This window comes from Lingula anatina, chromosome 1 (assembly GCF_051362555.1).
Source record: "Lingula anatina isolate TDL-2025a chromosome 1, LinAna3.0, whole genome shotgun sequence".
Taxonomy (NCBI): Eukaryota; Metazoa; Brachiopoda; class Lingulata; order Lingulida; family Lingulidae; genus Lingula; species Lingula anatina.
The window spans coordinates 71,555,711-71,578,890 of record NC_141767.1 but is presented as its reverse complement, the minus strand read 5'-3'; the positions used below and the strand labels follow the sequence as shown (position 1 = coordinate 71,578,890).

Genomic DNA, 23,180 nt, shown 5'->3' with positions numbered 1-23,180 from the left:
GGGGAAGTATAGAATTGAACTGAATGACTCTCTCTTCTAGCTCCTTGTCCAATAACCAGCTGAAGACTATCAATATAGACTGTATGACTCTTTTTTCCAGCTCCTTGTCCAATAACCAGCTAAAGACTATAAAGGAAGGAACATTCAAGGATTTGACTGCACTCAGAAAACTGTAGGTGTCTAATAACAACCAATATCTAAGAACATTAGTTTATTCAGTTTTTGTCACTTCTTATATGTCAGACATACAATGCAAATGTGTATGATTTATTAAAAATTGGAAAAAAGTCTTGAAAACAAGTATATGATACTAACCACTACATGTCATGATATATAATTGATGTCATATTTCCACTTACAACAATCACTAACCATTCTGTAATGACAACACATTTTCAGTGACTTCCAATCGGCCTACTTAATGTGTGACTGTCACCTCCAGTGGATAGTTCGCTGGTCCAAGAACCAACGTGTCGGGATCGCCAACAACACCAGATGTGCTGTGCCCCAAGGAATGAAGGGAAGAGCAGTCAAAACGTTGAAGAAAAAACAACTACACTGTCGTAAGTTGTCTTAACTTTTTGAAAAGAATATCTGACATCACTTATTTTGTTTGGAAAAAAGCTAGCATGTTTGACTTATGAAATTGTAAGGAGAAGCTGCTAGTAGGTAGGGAAAGAGATAGAGAAAAAGAAAAAACCAATAAGCAAGACATTTCCATATTGTGGGCGGCTTAGAACTAGTTTAGTCTTCTATAGGTAATAAAGGAGTAAATATACAGCAGATTAAATGAAGGAATCTGTATAGTGCAGATTAATTTCTTAGAGACAGGGGGAACTAATTTGTGTCAAAACAGCAAATTTTGTACTTGGTTAAATCAAGGAGTTATAACAGAAGGAGATTACACGCGTGGGGGCGGAGCCCGTATTACGGTCTCTCATTGGTCGGAATGAATAGAACCCAGAGAACAATGGATGCCTATCTCTGTTACGCTTAATTGCTACTCTCGTTGAAATCTCGTTTGTTAGTATCTGTGCCTTCGTCTGTTGATTTTTGAGGACAGAAACAGAAACGGAGTTCCAAGTTTCTAAAAAATGAGAGAAATACAGAATTTATATGATATTACGTTGGACAAGGTTTTCAAAAAACAGGTAAGTGCTTTTAAATGCATAACTACACGAAATATGAAGATAAATTGCAACTTTTATGTCGTAGGGTCTCACTGTGTAAGTGTCCAGCTTCACGTTGATCTCGCGAGGTGGTGTGTGGAGAATAAATATTGCACGAAAAATATTTCCCACTCATAACAAGTGCCTATAAATATAGTATCAGATGAAGAAAGTTTGGTCTTTATACAGTTGCAATTGTTAAGTAATTTGTGGCAATAGCAAAGAATAAAACTTAGGTGCACTTTCAGTAGCCGAATAACAAGCAGATGCTTAAGCCGCCATCTTGTTAATATTTCGAAAAAAAAATTACTCCAAAAGACATTTTCCTCCTACTTTTTGAAACTTGTGTCACATGACAGTCATAAAATTTAACTAATTGTTATGTGTGCAACACACTTGCTTGAGCAGTATTGTTTTTTTTTTGCGATTTTACATGTGGTCTAGCTTGGATACGACAATTGACAATTTTCATGAGTTCCGATCAAAAAGTGTTACGCTTGTTATGGCCAAAAGCCTTACCGCTTTTTGTACTTTTCAAATGCAAGATTATAAAAAAATTTGGTGTGTTTAGATTCTTGAACATCTTGGTCGTGGCGTGGTATATATTGCATGGATACTGCTCCAATATTTCTTGAAAAAAATAACCCGATTTGTTCAGAATACCAATTTTTTACTCTAGTGTTATGGGTAAATGTACCATTTTGGCCTTTACCTTTTTCATGTCTAAATCTAAAAAGACTTATCATGACAGTTGGTCATCATTTTTCTTCTCACCATGGTGGGTGGCTTTGGAGTGGTAACTTTGTTGTTAAAGTAAAGTGCTCAGTTTTTTTGACTGGAAAATTTTGCCTCCACCCAGCATTTTCCATCATGGCGGCCTAACAGGAAGTTTGACTTCACAGTGTCTTTGGTATAGTTATTTTTAACTTATTTAGTCTTCTTTTTACATATATATGTTTTAATTCATATTAAACCTTTGAAAAAAGAACACACATGAATCCTGGTGCTTCTTAATTTAAAGTCTTAAGGTTTTAAGTTCACCTAGGCTCCACCAATTACTTTACCTGTTATCTCACTACACATCTCTCTTTGAGTCGAGGTGTGTAAGACACACTTTATTGTGTAAGACACCTCTATAATTAAGGGGTACTTGCTTCTCTACTTAAATTATACTTCACTACTTTGGCATGTTAGGTGGCAAGCTTGGATGTTTCAGTTCATTTTAAGAAAGAAGCTTTGCCTTGGTGGTTACAAAAGAATAGAACTCTATTAAGGTTTATTCATTACTTGAAATTAAATATTTCATCTTGTAGTGTTGAAACAGAAATTCTCTCAAAATTGATAATGAATTTGACATGCATATCTTAACACTACTCAAGTTTTTTTTTCTATTATAGATATGGGAGAAGGCTGCATTGAATATATGAATTATGGTCAGGCTGGAAAAAATTAAAATATGTCAATGAAAAAAGGAGGTCAGTGTGTCTGGGGTAAGTTACTTTTGTCATAATGCCTAAGATGCATTAAACATTCACTAACAACAGTACACTTTTTAATTTTTTTTTTCAAAATACAACAACCTTGGGCATTTTCCTTTTAGCAACCAGCCTCTCTGAAATCCCCTTTTTGTCCTGTCAGAAGAGTAGGGATCAGGGCGGATTTAAATAATTTCTTGTAATAAGTACAATTTCTTTCAATTTCTTGGGGTTATTAGCTTGTGATCATGAATCTTGATGTTCTATATGAATTTAGTTGTAAATTGTTCATTTATGTGGTGAACATTATTTCAGTCAAGTCATAACAAGACACATTAAACTTCACTGCATAATTCCATAATGTCTACATGGATACTAGTAGTTCATAATGCTATTATTATGTTTTTTTTTCTAACCTACAGGTTTCTCTCTTTTCTGAGTGGCATGGCATTAGCAAGGCAGAAGAAAAGGCCCTGAAGAAATTCTCACTTGAGTTGTCCTTTTTGGAGAAGAAACTGGATAAGACTGGCCAACAGAGATTGCATTAAATTAATAGTGCTCCTTTATGACATTTTAAAATATTTTCAGTCACCTAACTGACTCTATACATTGCAAAAGTGGACATAAATTTTATGTTACTGTTACGTGGAAAAAAATTCAAAACCTATATATAAATTGTTGATTGCCAGTGAAATTTCTGTTTCAGTGAAATTTCTTTAAAGCAGTCACTTACTGCTTACTTACCAGTTAATTTTTTCAGCTGTTACATTTTATAAATGTTCTTACTAAGTGTTGTCTTGATCTATAATAACCTTTTGAAAATCCCATGTTTTTCATCCTATTTGTAAGAATTAACCACTTTATCTTCTAGGATTTTATTTTTCATTCGGCCCATTAGATTCTCAGACCTTGCTGGCCTGTAAGTGGAATAGTATCTGGCACAGACTGGTATCAGCAAGTCAGATAAAAAAGAATATAATTATTTCTATTTGCACGGTTGAAAAAAATGCCATCATAGACTGCATAAAACTGGAAAACTGTAGCAACTTAATCATTCTTATGACTTCATTTATTACTGCTTATGTGTAAAATTTTTGTTTTTGTTCTCCTATTGATATAATAAAATGGTTTTACTCACAGATGCTACTTTCATGAGTATAGAGTGCTTGAGTATAGAGTTGACTTAAAAGATATTTTAAGTTAATATAGTAAATAATAGTTTGAAATTCAATATTCTCATCTTTATTTGTTTCACTTTAAAGAGCTCAGTGAATACTAAAATTTCTGATATATTTTGTACATAAATATATTTCTGAATGAATAAAAATTATTCTTAATGTATAGCACTGTGCACTTGTTTACCGACAAATATGAACAGTGTTAGTACGTGTCAAATAATCCTGAAAAAAAGGGAAATTTCCAAGATAAAGAAATTTATAACGAGTATTCAGTAAACTGACGTGTCGTGGCATTGCCTCAACCTTGGATTAAAATTTTAATTAAATGCATTATAATATTAAAATTATACCGAGTGAGAGAAAAAATACTTTAAGAAATTTAAAACCAGACACAAAGCGTAGGCACTGTCACAATGTATATGTTTATGGGACCCAAGGGCAGGAGGGTCCAAACGTTAATGTATTAATATTATGTCCTTTGGCAGTGAGGACAGACGTTCACTTGAACGTCATTTTCACAAACCACAGTTGGGACGTTTTCTTTTGACTTCTCCTTGGTGATTTTTCACCGGGTTGTGCCATAAAAAAGCCATCTATCACCGACTAAAAAAAGCTCATGGCGACCATCCTCAGTCACCACCTTATAATCGCTTTCTATGATATCGTTCCCTTCCAGCACATCGTCCAAATAATTACCTGTGAAAAAAATCGTCAGCATACAGCGGCGCTTTGACATTACTGATCTCGAATTCTAACGCGAAATAACGCATATGAAATTTATCTCCAAGCTGAGGAGAGCGACGCAGACGAAACCTTGAGACAGGAGGCCCCCCGTAGCTAGCTCCGCCCACCGTAACAGACATCGGACAATAGAGAGGCTTGCGTGTAATCTCCTTCTGTTATAACTCCTTGGTTAAATCTGGTGTATTTCAAACCTTTAATTTCCATTTGTTAAAAATTACAATACAAAACTTATGCAGGTGGCAAGTGATGGTAAATCAGAAAGAAATATAAGAAAATGGCTTTAAAAACTTGCTCAATTATTTGACTCAACTGTTAAGATTATGTTAGATTCAGACTATCTGGAGAACAGCAGATGTACAAGTAGATATGTGAGTAGTGAGTTTTTCTCCCTCTCAGCCTATATCCCATTTGTCAGTTTAAAGTTAATGTTTCATGTTATTTCCCTCCTTTCTGCTGGTCCCTGCACAGTGACAGCACCCTAGGACATGGGGGCTCGTTATGTCACCTGAAGTAGACAAGATTGTCAGGTGTGACATTTGAAGTGGCTGTAGTCTGAGGAGGGATGTGGGGCAGTTAGTGGTGTGTGAAAAACACCCTCTCACACCAACCTGAAATAAAGCTGAGAATAAAAAGATATTGTGACTGGCTTCTTTGTTCACTGACAGCTATTGTTAGCTGCCATTGTTGTGGTATTTTGTGCTGTGTCCCACATTGACAGTTATTACCCCAGAGTTTAAAACACCATTGATAAAAGAAAAGTAGGGAGTGGTGAAAAAACTTAAAAGGGATAGTTAATTCCCATTTGTTATACCAATGTGACAGATATGGTTTTCTCACTTAGTCTGTAAATGGTGATATTGAACAGCTTTAAAAGTTTGAATATAACCTGACAGTGCCAGACTTGACCTATCTGAAATGTCATCAAATAATTTTCTGTTTTCCTGCTGAATTTGTCTGGTTTATATTTTACAAGCTTTTAGCCATCCTGATAAGTTTAGAGGGTTGTTACAGAGTGTTATTAATACTGTTAGTGGCCTGGCGCGGTGGCTGTCAGTAATTGGCTGCTTACAAATCAGTGTATTATTTAGTTCACAGTATATCACTGTATACCACTGTCTGCCAGCCAGCACTCTTGTTTACATGGAGGCGATTTTGAGTTAAGAACAAATCCACCATATATGCCAACCTGTCATTCAATTGCCACTTGTGGAATTGCTTAATTAACTGGCATGTAATGCAGGGGAGAAAAAGTGTGTGTAACAGTAATGGGGGGGGGGGGGTGTCTGGGGGGAGATAAACTGTACATGTGTGTGTGTGTAAGAGAGAGAGAGAGAGAGAGAGAGAGAGAGAGAGAGAGAGAGAGAGAGAGAGAGAGAGAGAGAGAGAGAGAGAGAGAGAGAGAGAGTGGAAGGGGATGGAGTGTGTGACGTCTTTCAAGATCTGTCACAGTAAAACCAGTCTGTATAAAAGGTTATACAGAGATCCTTGGGAAGAATAGCAAGCAAATTGAAAGTAATAAAATGCCACTATTCTACTGTTATTGGAATTGATTCTGTCAAAATTGATGCATTTTCTTTTCTAGCCAGAAATGTGATAAAGGGAAATGGGGTTGAAAATGTATTAAAGAAAGGAAAATGTCATATCCATGCAAAATTGTATCTTATCTAAAGAAGCTTTAGAATAGGAACTCAGCATATCAGATAAGACCAGAGAAGACAGCATGGTCCTTTCCTCTCCAGACAAATCAGTGTAACTAATCTATAAGTTATGAATGGCAAAAGTTCATCAATATGTTCAGTAATCAGTCTAGGTGGTGAGATGGCAAGAGTGGATAATGTTGAACCTAGAGACTGTCATCCTTCTCTGTTGATACCCAAACACTGTTCCAGTTAGTTCTCCCAGTTGAGTGCTCTGTTACTCTGTCTGTACCCAGAGACTATTCCAGTAGTTCTCCCAGTTGAGTGCTCTGCTACTCCTGCTGCTTTGAGATGTTAATTTGACCACTGAGGGCATTATAGGATGTGATCTGTGCTCCAGACTGGTAAACAGAAGTAAGAGTGTGTTTGGTAATCTTATAGACATGCATTTTTAGACTAGATGTTTTGGTGTTAGATTAATGACAAATAGCTTGCTGCACGTGGTCATTATTGGGAGGGGGGGAGGGCAGTAGTCTTAGAGATGAATATTTGTAGTCTGGAAGATGGGTGTCATTATTCTGGGAGACGAGTATAAGTATTTTTGAAGCCTGTCCCAATGCTTGTCTTGTTCAATTCCCACTTCATAATATCACATACATTTCTAAAGATAACCAGATGCTGTTTCTGTTGTAATGAAGCTCATTAATTGTGTGACAAGAGAGATAACCCTGCAGTGACTGGCTGGCATGGTATGGAAGATCCCAGCCAAGTACAGCTAGTGACTGGAACACAGTACCCTCGGGGTTACAAATATCAGATCAATTCTAGAACAAAGGACATACAAGATTAACTGCACCATCTTGTGTGCTAAGTTATTACTGGATTAGCACAAGGTGTCATGCTGGGCTTTGTTCAGAGTTATCCTATTGATTTGTAGATTATGTTGTGTGTTTTAAGGTATTTGTTTTATTATAATAATTCATTATCCAGATAGTAATCTGTTGTACCCACTGATCACATTGGTACTTGTATGGATTCTTTTCTTTGTTCCAGTCATCACTGTAAGTCTGTGATTATGTCTTATGTTTTAGATTGACATTAAAAATCTTATGCATTAGATAGAAAAAATTGACACACAGGCTGCATACTGCTCATGATAGTTAATATACTGAACTATTGCATAAAACAGTCACACCTAACACAGCCACATCTACCACACTCAAAGACCTCCACTATCAGAATGAAAACAGCCAGACTTACAGATTTTTATGTGGTAACTTCATTTTGCCATCTTGGTGGAAATTATGAAAAAATAGGCATATTTTTTACTTTATCACAAACTATATAACTATCTGGTCATGGTTAGCTGCATTGTGCACTGCTATATCTCACAATGTTTACTTATATTCTAGGCTGGGAAGTGGAGTTGCCTCTGTTTGAGTTGACACCGTCAGCCAGTCAGATTGTATTCCAAGGCGATAAGCTGCCATTTGAGTGTCGTGCCTCTGTACTGGACCAGACCACACGGATGATGTGGCTGCGTGGTGGTCAGTTAGTGTCCACTAACAAGTCAGCAGGTGTCTATGTCCACACAGCACTGTCTCCTGACCAGACAGTGATGACCCATAGTTTGGTTCTGGAACACCTAACAGTACAAAACTCTGGGGCCTGGGACTGTAGTGTGGTCACTGAGTACGGCAATGTGTCACGGTCAGTGAACATTCTGGTTGTGTCCAGTGAGGAGTTGTACTGCCCAGAGACCACCGTGTCCACTAACAAAGGAGACTACACATGGGAGAAGACAGTGGCAGGGATACCCAAGGAGCAGCCTTGTGCCTTCTCTGGAGGTCCTGGTCGCTCTCGTGGCCAGTCCCGCAGTCAGTCACGTGCCAAGTATAAGTGCAATAACAAAGGTCATTGGGAGCAGCTGGACGTGTCCCAGTGCCAGTTTATCAACGAGAGGACAAGGGTCCTAGAGCAGTACACACAGGTAAGATTTGGGTGCTAGAGCAGTACACACAGGTAAGATTTGGGTCCTAGAGCAGTACACACAGGTAAGATTTGGGTCCTAGAGCAGTACACACAGGTAAGATTTGGGTGCTAGAGCAGTACACACAGGTAAGATTTGGGTCCTAGAGCAGTACACACAGGTAAGATTTGGGTCCTAGAGCAGTACACACAGGTAAGATTTGGGTCCTAGAGCAGTACACACAGGTAAGATTTGGGTCCTAGAGCAGTACACACAGGTAAGATTTGGGTCCTAGAGCAGTACACGCAGGTAAGATTTGGTCCTAGAGCAGTACACACAGGTAAGATTTGGGTCCTAGAGCAGTACACACAGGTAAGATTTGGGTCCTAGAGCAGTACACGCAGGTAAGATTTGGGTCCTAGAGCAGTACACACAGGTAAGATTTGGGTCCTAGAGCAGTGCACACAGGTAAGATTTGGGTCCTAGAGCAGTACGCACTGGTAAGATTTGGGTCCTTGAGCAGTACGCACAGGTAAGATTTGGGTCTTTGAGCAGTACACACAGGTAAGATTTGGGTCCTAGAGCAGTACACACAGGTAAGATTTGGGTCCTAGAGCAGTACACACAGGTAAGATTTGGGTCCCAGTGTCAATTAGATAACATTGATATTGGGGGAAGTTGCAAGGTCGCAATGAATGCTTTTGCTTTAAGCTTGAACGAAACTCCTTTCATAAAGCTTGTTGCCTTGTCCAAATATAATCGCTGTGTTATATCTTAAGGACAGTGTGGAAAAGGAGGCTTGCTTATTGGTTGACAGACTTTGCTTATGGTTTTGTTGCCTTCTGCAGTGATATGTTATTTCCTGGAAGCTGATGTTTGGCCTTGTGATGTGTTCTTCTGTCCAACAATGTGCACTGTCTAAAGTCTACATTGCTTTATAGAAAGAAGTTTGGAAATATAGAAAATAAAAAAAAACAAACTATTTTTGAAAGAAGAAATTACTTTCTACAATCTACATTTATAACACAAAATATGACTGAATACAATAAGAGTTTTCTATTTTTGAAAGCATGAAAACAATACAGAGAAATCTAAAATATTCTGTAAATGCTGATTTTTCTAGCAAATTTCCATGCTTATCAAGGTTCAAACTGATGCACAACCTTTTCTGAAATGATCACTGTGTAAAGCTTTCTCTTTCCTTGCTATGGAGAGCACTGCTGGTGTCTGTCTGCACACTGCTTGTCTACTATTTCAGCTTTCCAGCACCACTCCAACTAGCGCCACCTTAGAGCACTGCTGTGAAGAACTGCTAGCAGCAATGGGAGGCGCTCTCGGCCACCAGGTCTGTGCACTGGTAGATAAAGGGAGTTGATAGTCATGACGAGACCAAATTAAGCTTGCTTACAATATTGTTGCATTAATGCTTCAAAAGCTAGAAGTTTTAGCAGTAATGAAAAATATTGAATATATAAAAGAACAGTAAAATACCTTCAGAATGAAACAAGATGGCACCCTTTTCAATTTGATAGCGGGCAGAACTTGGGTGTAAAAATAAATAATATGGAAGGAGACGGGCCAAACTCATGACATTTTTTCAACCTTCTTATCTGTGCATGCTGTCCTAGTCCTTGTTTTTTTGCTTCTGGATATTGTTCTTGTAGACATATCTTCTAGTGAATGTAAAAAACAGAGTTGGTTACATAAAAGTTTTGTAGAATACATATTTACAGCCAAGCTTATGTAATGACAAAGCCCTGAATACTACAGAGGGCTGTAGTTTAAGCTTTAGACTGCATTCAGATGCACACGTCATACTTGCTGGGTTGGTTCTACTTTGAGGAGAATTCTTGCTTAAGTACAATCAGTGCAATCAGCTTAATTGCCTGACATGCATCTTTGAGCAGCTAGGGGTAGTTAACTATTGTGTTCTGATTAAACTGATTTCACTGATTGCACTTTAATGAGAATCACCCAGTTGGACCGACCTAGCTTGTGCAATGTATGAATCTGAATGTGCCCTGAGTGTGGTGAGTTTTTATCTTTCCATTCCTTGTGATTGGCTTTCCATCTCATTGTAAAAGAACAACACAATAACATCATCTGGAGTCAGTACCAATTTATCCTTTAAGTTGAAGACATACTGCACTTCAGTCAATGTTTGTGCTGATATATGATGCAAGTCATTTTTATCTTGTAGCAGTCCATCAACTCCAGTAATGTGGTTGCCATGGCATCACGACTGAACACCTATATCTCCTATCCTAAAGCTCTGACCAAGATGGACATTGTCTTCATATCCCGGGTGCTGGAAACCTTCTCCAATTATATGGAAAATCATGCAGAGGTAAAATGCACTGTATAGCTTAAATGAAATATGAGGCAAAATTTAAAATTATTTTGATAAGCCAGAAACAAATTATTTTACCGCTTATTTTCCATTTCAGAACTGACAGAAATTGCCCATTTTCAAATTGTCTTTCTCTCTTTCAGATTGCAGAAAATATAGTGAATATTATCAGTAATTTAACCACAGTTGATGATTCCATATTGCGGGCCAGTCAGGAGGAGTATGGTGCTTGTAGTAGGTGGGTAGAACCACACTGCTTCTGAAATAGTGGATAAAAACACGACTTACAGTATCACATTTTAATACATGTTAACATATCATAATGCATTGGAACATCTGTTGAAGTATTGTTTTACAGAGTTTTGTAAAGTGTAACCATCTTTCTAAGTCACTTTTGTCACTATTGATTGCATGACATTCGGTGTGGACTGTCACAGATCCTAAAGATAGAGGTTTTTAGAGTCTTGACATTATATTTTAGTAAATAAACTTAGAACAGTTTACATAGGAATTATGCTCAGAATTTTACCCTTCTGATTTTTATTGATCACAGTGTAGTAAAGGTGTTGGAGAAACTCCCCAGCAAATTGTTGAGTGACAGCAGTCACATGAGTCTGTATTCAGAGAATATCGCGGTGGAGGGGTTTCAAGTCAAAGCAGACGTGTTTCAAGGACTGACATGTTACACACGCCCCACTAGGGCTGGGCAGGCAAACAAACATGGCTACTCCAAGGAGAACTTTATCTGCAGTTCCTCCATGGATACTGGGCCCAGTGGCACTCCAGCCATTTCTAAGGTAGGCTGCTACACTCCTGGTTACATCTTAGACCTTAGAAATGGCACTGCTACTGAGTTGGTGGTGGATCTTTTATGAGATCGAAAGCTCTTTTGTTACAAAATAAGTAAAAGCTCACATATTTGTGTGCAAACTCTAAGGATCACACAGTTGTCCTATATTTCAAATGCCTGACTTCTTTATTTATAGTTAGTGACAAAGAGACTTTCTTTTTTTATTATTTTAGTCTGTGACAAAGAGATTTAATTTCTTTCATCTACAAAACTGATGAAAATAATCTAGACACTGGTACATGATAACCTGTAGCTCACATCAGTTTGTAGAGAAGTAAATCACACAGCAGTTAATTAGGAATTTATTTAATTTAATAACACATATTTAGAATTGAGGTTAAACAATGCCTGCCATTTCAGAATATCAACAGTTCCATCCACCTGCCCGCCTCTCTGTTCAGGAACACACGTAGCCTGTATGGCATCAGTGGCCCCCTCTATAGGCTACAGGTTATTGCCTACAGGAATGCCAAACTTTTCCCTGTGACTGGGTCACGTAACAGCACAGGGATCACCTCTACTCGCGTCCATTCTGGTGTTATTTCCAGTAAAATAGGTCAGTGTTCTGGGTTCCTAGCTCCCAGTCAGACTACATGTGGCATATTTAAACAACAACTATCTCACTGATGTTAGGCAAAAAACAGAAAAGGAATCTTCTTGTTAAAGTTGCTTTAACAATGAGATTAAAAATTACTTTAAGTACAGGTCCCTTTTTTTCTTTGTTATTGCTGTGTGTTGATCTAAAAGTCTTTAGTAAAGCTCTTTATTGAAATTATTTGTCTTAGATATTGAAAAATGTGATTTTAGATTGCATTTACATGATAACTGAAATAGAAATAAGAAGCTGCTACTGTGGAAATAACTTTTGGGAAGAACTGATCAAAATAAAACCTGTTATTTCAGCTGGCATCCAGGTAGAGAATCTGACAGACCCTGTGATGATCCAGGTGTCAGCACCAGTCCCCTCAGACCAGAACAGCCAGCTTGTTCCTGTTTTCTGGGATTTCACTGCTAATGGTAAGTTGTATGTGGTAGAGAAGACATCTGCACAATCTTTGTTACCTCTGCTGATGATAGATAGATAGATTGTAGTATAAAGACATCAGTACAGTCATGGTGATTTCTGCTACTGGTAAGTTGATTGTGGTAGTGAAGACGCCTGCATAATCCTTGTGATATCTGCTAATGGTAAGGTGAGTGTGGAAGACGAGAATCTGCACAATCCTAGTGACAGTTCATTAGATTTTCCTCAACTTTCAACCCCATATTTACACTCTGACTAGAACTGATATTTTGGATATTTTCATAGTGGGAACCTGCTTTTATTAGCAAATGTTACATTAAAGCTTAATATTGAGAACTAAAATGATTGCGTTAAGCTTAGACTTGAACACATCATGCAACTGCTCTGCCTAAGAAAATAGCTCATAATAAAAGTCAAAATGGTGAGAAATCAACTCCTTATTTGTCAACTGTTCCAGAGGGGCGTGGTGGCTGGGAGAGTAGAGGCTGTCAACTTGTTAGAACAGAAGGCAACATCACAACCATGGCCTGCTTTCACCTCACTAACTTTGCTCTTCTCATGGTGAGTAGAAATATGGGCTATTTAGATTTCTACAATAAATGTGGAAAAAGTAGATACGTTTTGGTTATCTTTTGCATGCTTTAATCACATTTATATATCCATCAAAGAATATTTTGTATATAAATATTTAGAAAATAACACAGACCTTGGTATAGATAAGGTGAAGCATAAAATGTCCATTGACACCAGGGAATTGGTCTTGCCTCTCAGATGGAATTAAACCTTGTATTTATATCAAGTGATTTACGCCAACTAATGCTTTAACTTGAAGAAAGTGCATTTGAAGCTTATTAATTGCCCAACTTATAATTTAGTATGTAATGACCCTCTCCCCTTTTAACAAGTCTTATCATTTTTTCTGGACAAACCATTTGTTATGTGTCTAAGAAATTGACTGTACAGGAGAAATAACAGCATTGGGGTTAGTCCAAGTGTTGTTTGTATCTGCTGATGTCTTTAGACTGACTTGAAGAAATGCCAATATTAGTGATAGAAGTGAAGTCAGTGGTGGGCAGGCAGTACTCCAGGCCAGATTGCAGTGGTAAAGGTTAGCCTATGTGTTCAATTAGGACTGAAGATACTGTGGAGCTACATGGAATAGCTAGCTAAATGGCATAGCTAGTTTCTATTTGGATATCACAGTAAGGAGTGGACCTTCCTGCCCGTCTGAATTTGGTGACATCTAGGCACAGAAAAGAACAGAGCTGACAGCATAACAACAGGTTTTATCTTAGGCCATGTTTAAAAAATGAGCTAAAAAAAGTGGCTAAGGCAATTTTGAATGGTGAAAACATAATTTTTGATAATAGAGTAAGACTGAAAATTCAAGTTTTAAACTTTTATAGGGTTTTTTATACAAAGGAGAAAAGTAAAGCTAATTAATTAGGGACAACTGCAAAACAGCGTTGTATGCTAAACTAACTGGTGTCTGTAGATTATCAGAGACTGGGACAGTGATCAGGTTGTATGTGAACAGGTGTCTATAGATTATCAGAGACCGGGACAGTGATCAGGTTGTATGTGAACAGGTGTCTATAGATTATCAGAGACCGGGACAGTGATCAGGTTGTATGTGAACAGGTGTTTGTAGATTATCAGAGACTGGGACAGTGATCAGGTTGTATGTGAACAGGTGTTTGTAGATTATCAGAGACTGGGACAGTGATCAGGTTGTATGTGAACAGGTGTTTGTAGATTATCAGAGACTGGGACAGTGATCAGGTTGTATGTGAACAGGTGTCTGTAGATTATCAGAGACTGGGACAGTGATCAGGTTGTATGTGAACAGGTGTCTGTAGATTATCAGAGACTGGGACAGTGATCAGGTTGTATGTGAACAGGTGTCTGTAGATTATCAGAGACTGGGACAGTGATCAGGTTGTATGTGAACAGGTGTCTGTAGATTATCAGAGACTGGGACAGTGATCAGGTTGTATGTGAACAGGTGCTTGTAGATTATCAGAGACTAGGACAGTGATCAGGTTGCATAACAATTATTTGCTTCTTTAGGTCTTCACAACTCAAATCAGTATACGTATTCTGTTCTTCCAGTTGGATGTGTCCGGCCTCTATACAGTGAACTTGTTTGCAGTCTGGATTGTTTATGCTTTTAACTGTTCTTATGTAAACAAGCATTCAAAAGAATGGGAGGGAAAACTTTCAACCCTGAGGAGGCATTAGATTAGGCACAAGCAAGACCCTGTTTGGAATAGTTAGATTTGATACCTGGATGATTATAACTGGATATTGTATATCCTCAGTAATGGCCCTATAGTTAAAACAAAATAAGTGGTATGTGTATAGAGATTGGACTTATAGTAAATAAGGAGTTATTCAGCCACAGGGCATACACAGTAGTGCAATAGTGGCAGCATAAAACATGTTTGCACAAGGGAAAGTTAAATACTTGAAAGATTTAGTTAAGAGCTTGACATTAGTCCAAGTGAATAGGGGTTGTATTGGGCTGCATTGAGGTTCAGGGTAATAGCCCCTCAGTGAAGGGGGTGTTACATGACATAGAGTCAGGCTAGAGAGGAACAAGTGTCTACTATAACTTGTAATAGGAGGTCAATACCATCTTAATATGTGTACTATGACATCAGTCACTACATGACACCACTGGACACATGGGCTTATATAACATGGACACAGATATTACATGGACATAAGGACAGGGATACACATTTTGCAGTATGTAGGTCTATAAGGAAGCAACAATCTTAGATCTATAAAGAAGCATCAGTCTGTTCAGCAAGTGAGAATTTAGGTTTACTGCCCAGAATTGTACTTGAGAGAGGAACTGATCCAGTAACTGACATGGGTTAGGTAGAAACCAGTGATAACAGTGTGGATGGATCCAGACTTTGATATGAATACAGAGCATTCTTAAGAGGAGGTAAGGGAATGTTTGTCACAATCATGAGAACTAATTAAGCTAGGCTATAATTTTTTCAAAAAAATTGGATGAATTTTATTATAAGTTGTAAGGTATAGTAGAAGGAAATGTTTCACTTGAACCCAATTAGATGATATTCATATGAAGTTGATTTTGGTGTCTCCCCCCCCCCCCCCCCCCCCCCTCACTACACCTCTAGATAGAGAGGAAAGCAAGCAGTTCAAGATGTTCTGGTTTGTTTACACTGCAGTCTGGTTTTCTTTGAAGTTAACTCTACTTTGCCTGAGTACAGGTGACTGCAATTATCTCCAGCATCTGGCACTCATACATATCCATGCTTAGGGCACCAAAATAAGTAACAGTGCCCCACAAATGGTTGATGCCTGATGTTGCATGCCCATTTGTCCAGAGTCATGTCCACATAAAAGTCACTGGCCTGAATGCATTAGGATAGCCTGGAAGACGTTTTGCCATGTTTCCTATTGCTGCATGAATTTTCATTATGAGAATAGGCATTTAATATATTTCCTTCATTGGTGGTTAAGTATTTGGCTTGACTGTATACAGACAGATAGCAAGGTAAAATGACACTATTTCGCTGGTGAATCCCAGCAGAGGTCAGCTGTGTAGTGATAATCTGGCTGAGAATAATTGATAATGTATTGAAAAAGCGTGGCATCAATGCAGCACAGTGAAATCTATTAGTAGTAGTGTATTTGTGTAGGACTGAAAAATATTGCAATGTGTCAGGGGTACAATGTGAATACAGAAGTGCTGAAAAGCATGACAGACACAGTGAGTAGTGTAGATAATTCAGGGATATTGTGGGTAGATAAGGAGTGATGAGGATAGTTCTTGGGGACTGTGGGTAGTTCAGGAGTACTGTAGGTAGTTCAAGGATACTGTGGGTAGTTCAGGAGTACTGTGGGTAGTTCAGGAGTACTGTGGGTAGTTCAGGGATACTGTGGGTAGTTCAGGAGTACTGTGGGTGGTTCAGGGATACTGTGGGTAGTTCAAGGATACTGTGGGTAGTTCAGGGATACTGTGGGTAGTTCAAGGATACTGTGGGTAGTTCAGGGATACTGTGGGTAGTTCAGGAGTACTGTGGGTAGTTCAGGGGTACTGTGGGTAGTTCAGGAGTACTGTGGGTAGTTCAGGGATACTGTGGGTAGTTCAGGTAGGTAGTTCAGGGATACTGTGGGTAGTTTAGGGATACTGTGGGTAGTTCAGGAGTACTGTGGGTAGTTCAGGGGTACTGTGGGTAGTTCAGGGATACTGTGGGTAGTTCAGGAGCACTGTGGGTAGTTAAGGGATACTTTGGGTAGTTTAGAGGTACTATGGGTAGTTAAAGAATATTTTGGGTAGTTCAGGAGCACTGTGGGTAGTTCAGGAGTACTTTAATGCATGAAAAGACCATCAGGCTCTGTGGCAACTAAAAACTATCAGTATATCAGTTCACCCTGAAAGGTCAATAGAGTAAAAATAATCACATTGTTTGGCATCCTGTAAATGTCTCTTATGCAGGGTGGTCTGGTCATGGAGATTTCTTCTATCTTTGAGATACAATATAGCTTCTGGTTCTGAGGGAAAGAACAGCATCATAATGGGAGAGTATGATAGAGCATGGTTAATTGATTTATTATATATTATGACAGCATAGTGGATTGCTTACATTGTATTCAGTACATTTTGTGAGGAACTTAGGCGTGCAATTCACTGATATGTTTGTTAGGAGGAAAGTGATACTTGGAGAAGTCTTGTGGTGGTCTTTGGGTAAATACAACATGGAAAAGTTTAAAAAAAAGAGTGAATTGTAAGAATTGGTCTAACCAAGCAAGTTAATGTATACCAGGGTGATCATGTCATCCATTAAAGGTGGGAAAAGTAGTTTTCTAACAAATAAAGAATGCTTTTAAAGTGCTTTTATTCATGGAAAAAAGGCAGAAAAAAACCAGGGCATTTTGAAAAATACCTCTTTGTTGATTTGATAACAGCTGCATTAATACACACAGGTTTGCTTCTCTCGTATCTTTGGCTGGTCCTACGTTTTAACCTCTATACACATATCTACTGTTTAATATTATCCAGGGCTCATTTACTGAATTTGGGCTTGCTTAGTAAACCAGAAAACTGCTTTTATAAGGAATGTAGAATACAGGCTACTTAACCTGATGAACCTGAGTCACTGAGCCACTGCCTCCAGTCAGAGCTGTACTTCAAGTTATTTATATTTATAAGGAATATTATGGATATTGTACAGTGAACCAGGTCAACAACCTTGTATTGAGTTTTTGCCCCAAGCTGGACATATGGACTGCTTTGTATTGTGACATAGGGCAGGTAGAGAAGTACATGAAGTGTAATAGTACAGCAAAGGATTAAAGAGATATACAGGGCATGTTTTGATAAAATAGTGCAACTGTTCTGTTCAAAATGTTATAACTGTTTTTATTACAGGAAAAACTTGAGCCAGTAGTCCCGCAGCGTGACTGGTGGCAGATCTTTGATTGGCTGATAATGCTGGACCCAGTGGTGTATGTGGGGAGTGGTATCTGTGTCGTCTGCTTGGCTACTACCATCATTACTTACTGCACATGTCACAAGTAAGGAACTATTTGATTGTGAACTGTGATTATCTATTCCATTTACATGAATTCAAACTTTTTAGCAAATAGTGAATTGACTTAAAAATGATTTTCAGATTTATCCGCATTCCAAAGAAAGCCAAGCACACATTGGTTAACATGTGCGTCAGTCTGGTCTTCCTCATCCTGGTATTTACACTAGGAGTGAAGCACTACGAGAGCAGGAGAGCCTGCCAGGCCATTGGTATAGCTGTCCACTACTTCTCCATGACCACCTTCTTCTGGATTGCCATAGCAGCCAGGTGAGAAACAGAGAACACCTGCTCTCTTCTCTAAGGCTATAGGCTCTGTGACTGTAATTGTGATGTGGGTTTTTCACTGTGTGCTGTTATATGTGACTGTTTCAGTCCATAGCCTTGTTTTATCACTAAAAATTAAAGAATTATTGCAAAAAAGTCATTAACGTCATAAGGTTTTATGTACTGTATTATTTTCTACTTTCAGCAATATGTACAAAAGACTAGTGAAGTCTCGTAAACCTCCAGAGCCCCCACCCTCAGACCTGATGGGCCCCCTGCCCCCTAAACCCATGCTGAGGTTCTACCTGCTGGGCTGGGGTGTGGCTGTTATTATCTGTGGTATCACTGGGGCAGTCAGCCTGGACTTTTATATGGGACAGGAGTAGTAAGTGCTAGGGGACAATTATCACTGTGCCTTTCATCTTTTTTCATACTTACTTAAAACATGCTACTGGGCAGTCTATGGTATGTGATGTAAGGGAATGTAGGTCAACATTACCTTGCCCATGCAAGTTAAAATAATTATATAAAGTGTAAAAAAAGTAATTCAAATAGAAATAGTGTAATTGTATAAACTTTAAAAGAAAGAAAATATAGCAGAAATATTCAGATAAAAGAAACTGAAATAAAATAATGCCAGAATAAGTAAGTGCATTTTAAAAGTGGTCATTATTTCCCACTCTCCAGGCCATTCTGTTCTTGTTTCAGTTGTTTCCTGGCATGGGAGCCGAGTCTGGCCTTCCTGGCGTTCCTTGGTCCCACAGGGTTCCTTCTCCTCCTCACCTGTATCTTTTTTATCTGCACTGCCTGCCAGCTGAGTGGGGACAGCAAGGACTTCAATGATTCTGAGGAGACAGAGGAAATAGCAGAGAATGAGATAGAGTTGATCACCACAGAGAGGGGCTCTACGGGGGGCCAGACCAACGCTACCTGTATGTCCAAATCATCCACGGTGGTGGACGTGGAACATCGCACTATCAGCCAGCTGAGGGCGCTGGTCATTGTTCTCTGTGTGTTTATATTCATGTGGATATGTGGTGCTTTTGCTGCTGCTCGGCCATTTGCAGAGTCATTGCCATATCAGAAGACATTGTTTAGTTACCTGTACCTGGTCAGCAGCTCAGGACTGGGAATATTCATCTTGGTTTTTTATGTGTTTTCAAGAAAAGATGTTCGTTTGTGCTGGTGGAGGTTTTTCTGCTGTGTGAAGACGCCTCCATATGAAGTTAATGTAAACTCAAACCCAGACACAATCAGTAATGGTAATGGGCCAATGACAAACATTAATAGTGCCCTTACCAATCATACAACCAATCACGTGCCAGCTGCTAATGGTCATGTGATCCAGACAGCAGTCCAGCAGTCAATGACCAGTCTCGACTCTGCACTTACGCTGAAATCTGCAAACACCAATCACACAAACCACTCCAGGAATATAAACTTGCCAAAGACTTCCAATCTGAACTTAGTCCCAGGGGGTGCCCTAATCCCCGGGGGTGGCCTGGCCCCAGGGGGGGCAGGGACAGACACCTCCATGCACAGTATCCATGAGAACCAACCTGCCTTCTATAACCCCAGACAGAATGGAGTGGCCAAGAAATACTGGGAGAAGAATCGCAGGAGACAGCAGCTGAAGCTGTTGAATAAGGAACTGAACACAGAGAAATACAATGGGTACAGCTCTGGCCAGGAGAGGACCAATGTGGTAGCATTTGGTGAACTACCAAGTAGTAATCGTAGCAATAGATTGAGTCAGGCCTCCAACAGTGATGCCAACACGCACCTCAGCATTGAAATCCAGGTACAGAGTCGACCGCGCACGGCGTCCCCTTACACTGACCCCCCACCCACATATAACAGTTTAACCCGTAACCCAGCAAACCGTTCTTTATCCAGAAGTCCAACTCCACACGGTGTGTCGTCCCCTCCACCTTCAATGGACAGGAATCAGTTGGAGCCTATAGTGGGGGGGCACAGGTCCCCCAGGGAGTCTGTGAACATAGCCCCACCCTTACCTCCCCCTCCTGTGGGGTACTGTACGGTTCCTGTGGGCCTGGGGGACAGCACTCTGCCCAAACCCAGGTGTAACCTTCATGCTGGTCATAGCAGTGAAGTCAATGGTGGAGTTCACATGGGTATCTGCCCAGCTCAGCCAAGACTGAGAGATTTTGACGGTCAGAGCTCAGTCAGTCAGGACACGAGACCAGCCTCTGTTGCCACGGATACAGCAGTTCTGCCCGAGTACGCAGACTTGCAGGGGGTGGAGGCGTTCAAACCCCCAGCACCGCCATTATTGCCTGCTTCTCTACGGCGGTCACCTCTGACGCCAGGAGAGTTTGACCAGTTCCATACCCCTTACAAATCTCATGATTCCTTCAGTACCTCAAGGACCTCCATTGACTCTCATAGCAGAACTAGGAGGTACAAACAGGGAGATAACTTTATAGATGAACTAGAACAAAGAATCCCCAAGTATAACAGAGCAATTTCTCCAGCTAGGTCTGATTCTTATTCCAGTATTTCTCGGAACAATTTGTTGTCCACGCACTCTGACAGTCCATCAGACAGATATAGACTGGCGCTGCTGGAGTCAGATGTTCAGTCGGACTCCCAGGCGAGGCCACATCTTCGGAACAATTCCAGGTCAAACGGTGCTCTACCTGGTCCCAAGACGCGGCACAGGTCACATGACTCAGACCACTCTGAGGGCAGCCATAGAAGGCGGAGACGCAGATCACATGGGAAACATAAGCGACCAATATCTAAACCCAAATCTCTGAACTGGGAGGAAGAGTTCCGGGACAGGCCGCGGGTAGTGCCCTATGTGTTTGTGAATAAAACATTTGATGAAAAGTCCAGTACCAAGCAGGACAGTAGTGACAGTGGACACAGAAGGCACAATGAGCGCGGAGGGTGGTTTCCACGCTCAGCTAGTGCCTATGATCAAATGGTTCCACATGGAGATGATGATTCTTCCAGTTCAGCACAAAGTGATGGGGAAAACAACATTTGGGTCCTGCGGAAAGAGAACAGGAGAAAAAGTTTGAACAAAGAAACAAGTGTATAGGAGCCATTTTGTACACTTTCAAATCACTTGAAGAGTGAATAATGAAAAGGGGAACACTAAGTAGAATGATGTTTTACATATTCCACGTATTATTTGTTACAGGTCACTAATCATGTGTCTATAAACCATGGATGCTTCCTCTGGTTTGCTAACTCAGCAACTTTAACTGTAGGTAGCTCAGGCAAAATGGCAAAAAAAAGTTGAACATTTTCAAAAATGTTTTCTAGTCATTTTTTGTACAGAGTGTTATATGTTTATTTACTTTTATAATTGCTTAAATGAAAATTTTGTTTTAATTTGAATTTTGATACTTACAAGATGTCCACCCACCTGCTGTATATATGTCTATATATATATAAAGTGAAAGTAATGGAGATTGAACTTTGGGAGCCCCACTGTAACAGTGGACAGAGCTTTGGGTATAAAGAAATTTGGCCTGGAAAAATAAATTCTAATATGAAGATGGCTTTAATTTCTGAACAAATGATGTAATTATTTATTGTAGAGACATGCTTTTTGTGGAATAGATAATTGCATGACTGTAAAGTTGTAAGCATTACTAGCTCTTCCCTTACACGGTTTTTATCCGTTTTATTCCTTACTGTTATATTTTAATAAGGTAGGGTAAAGAGCAGAGAACAGGCGGTATATTTATAATTTACCATTTTATAAAGGTAACATAACTGGCAGACTATTTATAATAAGAAATGACTTTATTTGGTGCTGTGGTGTGAAGAAGACAATGTAGAAGTCTCAGGTAGCAAAGTGCATGTGACAATCATGTTTAATGTGTCGTGAGGAAAGCAGGGTCCCACACATTGAACTCCTGATAGTTGGGATGTCCACATTAACATAGGTGTGCAATGTTTACAGGGCCTTGTTGCTATGAAGACAGGTGTCACATGAAACCAAGGGTCCAGTCAAAACTGACCCCCTTCCTGTGTATTGGAGATAAATCTCTCATTGATAATCAAAATGTTCAGCTCCATCAGGAGTGTTGTGTCTTGGTGGAGCAGGACAACATGTATGTATGCAGTAGATAGTGCTAGACTAGCAGTGTAGAATTCTTATTGTCCCTAGGAGCTACAGTTGTAGGTTGTCACCTTTACTTTCTTTTTACTTGATCCATCGATCAAATGAAGATTTTTAAAACAAACTTTTTTGTTTGTGTACAGCTGAAAGTACATTTTCTTGATATCATGTTTTTAAAGTTTTTTTTTAAATTCATATCATGTTTTTGTGTGTTCATATGGCTCTGTATATCCCATGTATGTAAACTATTCCTAATTTGGAAAGGTCAAACAACTCATTCAACAGATTGATGGAGTTAGTATTTAAATCATTCTTTTCTAAGCTGTACAAAGAAAATAAAAGGCTAGTGACAGCATGCTCACTAGCATGGTGTTCAAAACTTTTTTGTTCTGTCAAATACTAACCAAGAAACAAATTCTAATTGTAGTCTTGGACTGGGTTCCCACAGATTTAGATTGATCCATCTGGATCGACCCAACTCCCTGGGGGTTCATGCTAAATTGTTGACAGCTGAGCGTGCGCGAAAGTTGATTGCCCTGTTACAGCTTTTAGTAGGCGGGACAGACATTTAAGCTGGCTAAGCTGATAGCAATCTAGTGAGACTCCCCACGGGGATAGATCGATCTAAAAATCTGTGGGAATGCAGTCTTAAAAGCTTGTCGGTTTAAACAAAAATGTGCCTGGGTAGGTTGTATTACTTGAACACCTTTCACATCCATAAAGCGACAATGCAGGCACGCATTTTGAATACTTGGGTTTGTTCTACAAGATAACATACTGTATAACATGTCAGGTGCTCTGCCCTGGACGTTTCTCCACTCAACCAGCAAACACCCTCTGAATTT

The 23,180-nt window shown here is 39.4% G+C and overlaps 1 protein-coding gene and 1 long non-coding RNA gene across 5 annotated transcripts in view; both read left to right on the top strand.

The window, feature by feature from the left end:
• The window catches only part of LOC106168964 (adhesion G protein-coupled receptor A3), a 38,374-nt gene extending 15,660 nt beyond the window's left edge, over nt 1-22,714 (top strand). Inside the window, exons 6-19 of one of the 4 annotated variants that reach the window (XM_087001430.1) lie at nt 101-172; nt 400-563; nt 7,616-8,193; nt 9,431-9,517; nt 10,376-10,519; nt 10,666-10,760; nt 11,076-11,319; nt 11,733-11,928; nt 12,276-12,389; nt 12,854-12,957; nt 17,810-17,955; nt 18,054-18,239; nt 18,442-18,621; nt 18,945-22,714. In XM_087001430.1, the coding sequence (XP_086857556.1) occupies nt 101-172; nt 400-563; nt 7,616-8,193; nt 9,431-9,517; nt 10,376-10,519; nt 10,666-10,760; nt 11,076-11,319; nt 11,733-11,928; nt 12,276-12,389; nt 12,854-12,957; nt 17,810-17,955; nt 18,054-18,239; nt 18,442-18,621; nt 18,945-21,303 (4,669 nt within the window). In that variant the 3' untranslated portion in view covers nt 21,304-22,714. Of the gene's footprint in view, nt 1-100; nt 173-399; nt 564-6,001; nt 6,618-7,615; nt 8,194-9,430; nt 9,518-10,372; nt 10,520-10,665; nt 10,761-11,075; nt 11,320-11,732; nt 11,929-12,275; nt 12,390-12,853; nt 12,958-17,809; nt 17,956-18,053; nt 18,240-18,441; nt 18,622-18,944 lie in introns of those variants that run through there. The other 3 variants (XM_087001429.1, XM_087001431.1, XM_087001432.1) reach the window with 3 other exon arrangements.
• Nucleotides 998-3,783, top strand: LOC147764951 (uncharacterized). Its single transcript, XR_015331973.1, has 3 exons — nt 998-1,151; nt 2,567-2,659; nt 3,067-3,783. It is a non-coding gene; the product is annotated as an uncharacterized LOC147764951 (long non-coding RNA).
• Nucleotides 22,715-23,180: the final 466 nt, after the last annotated feature.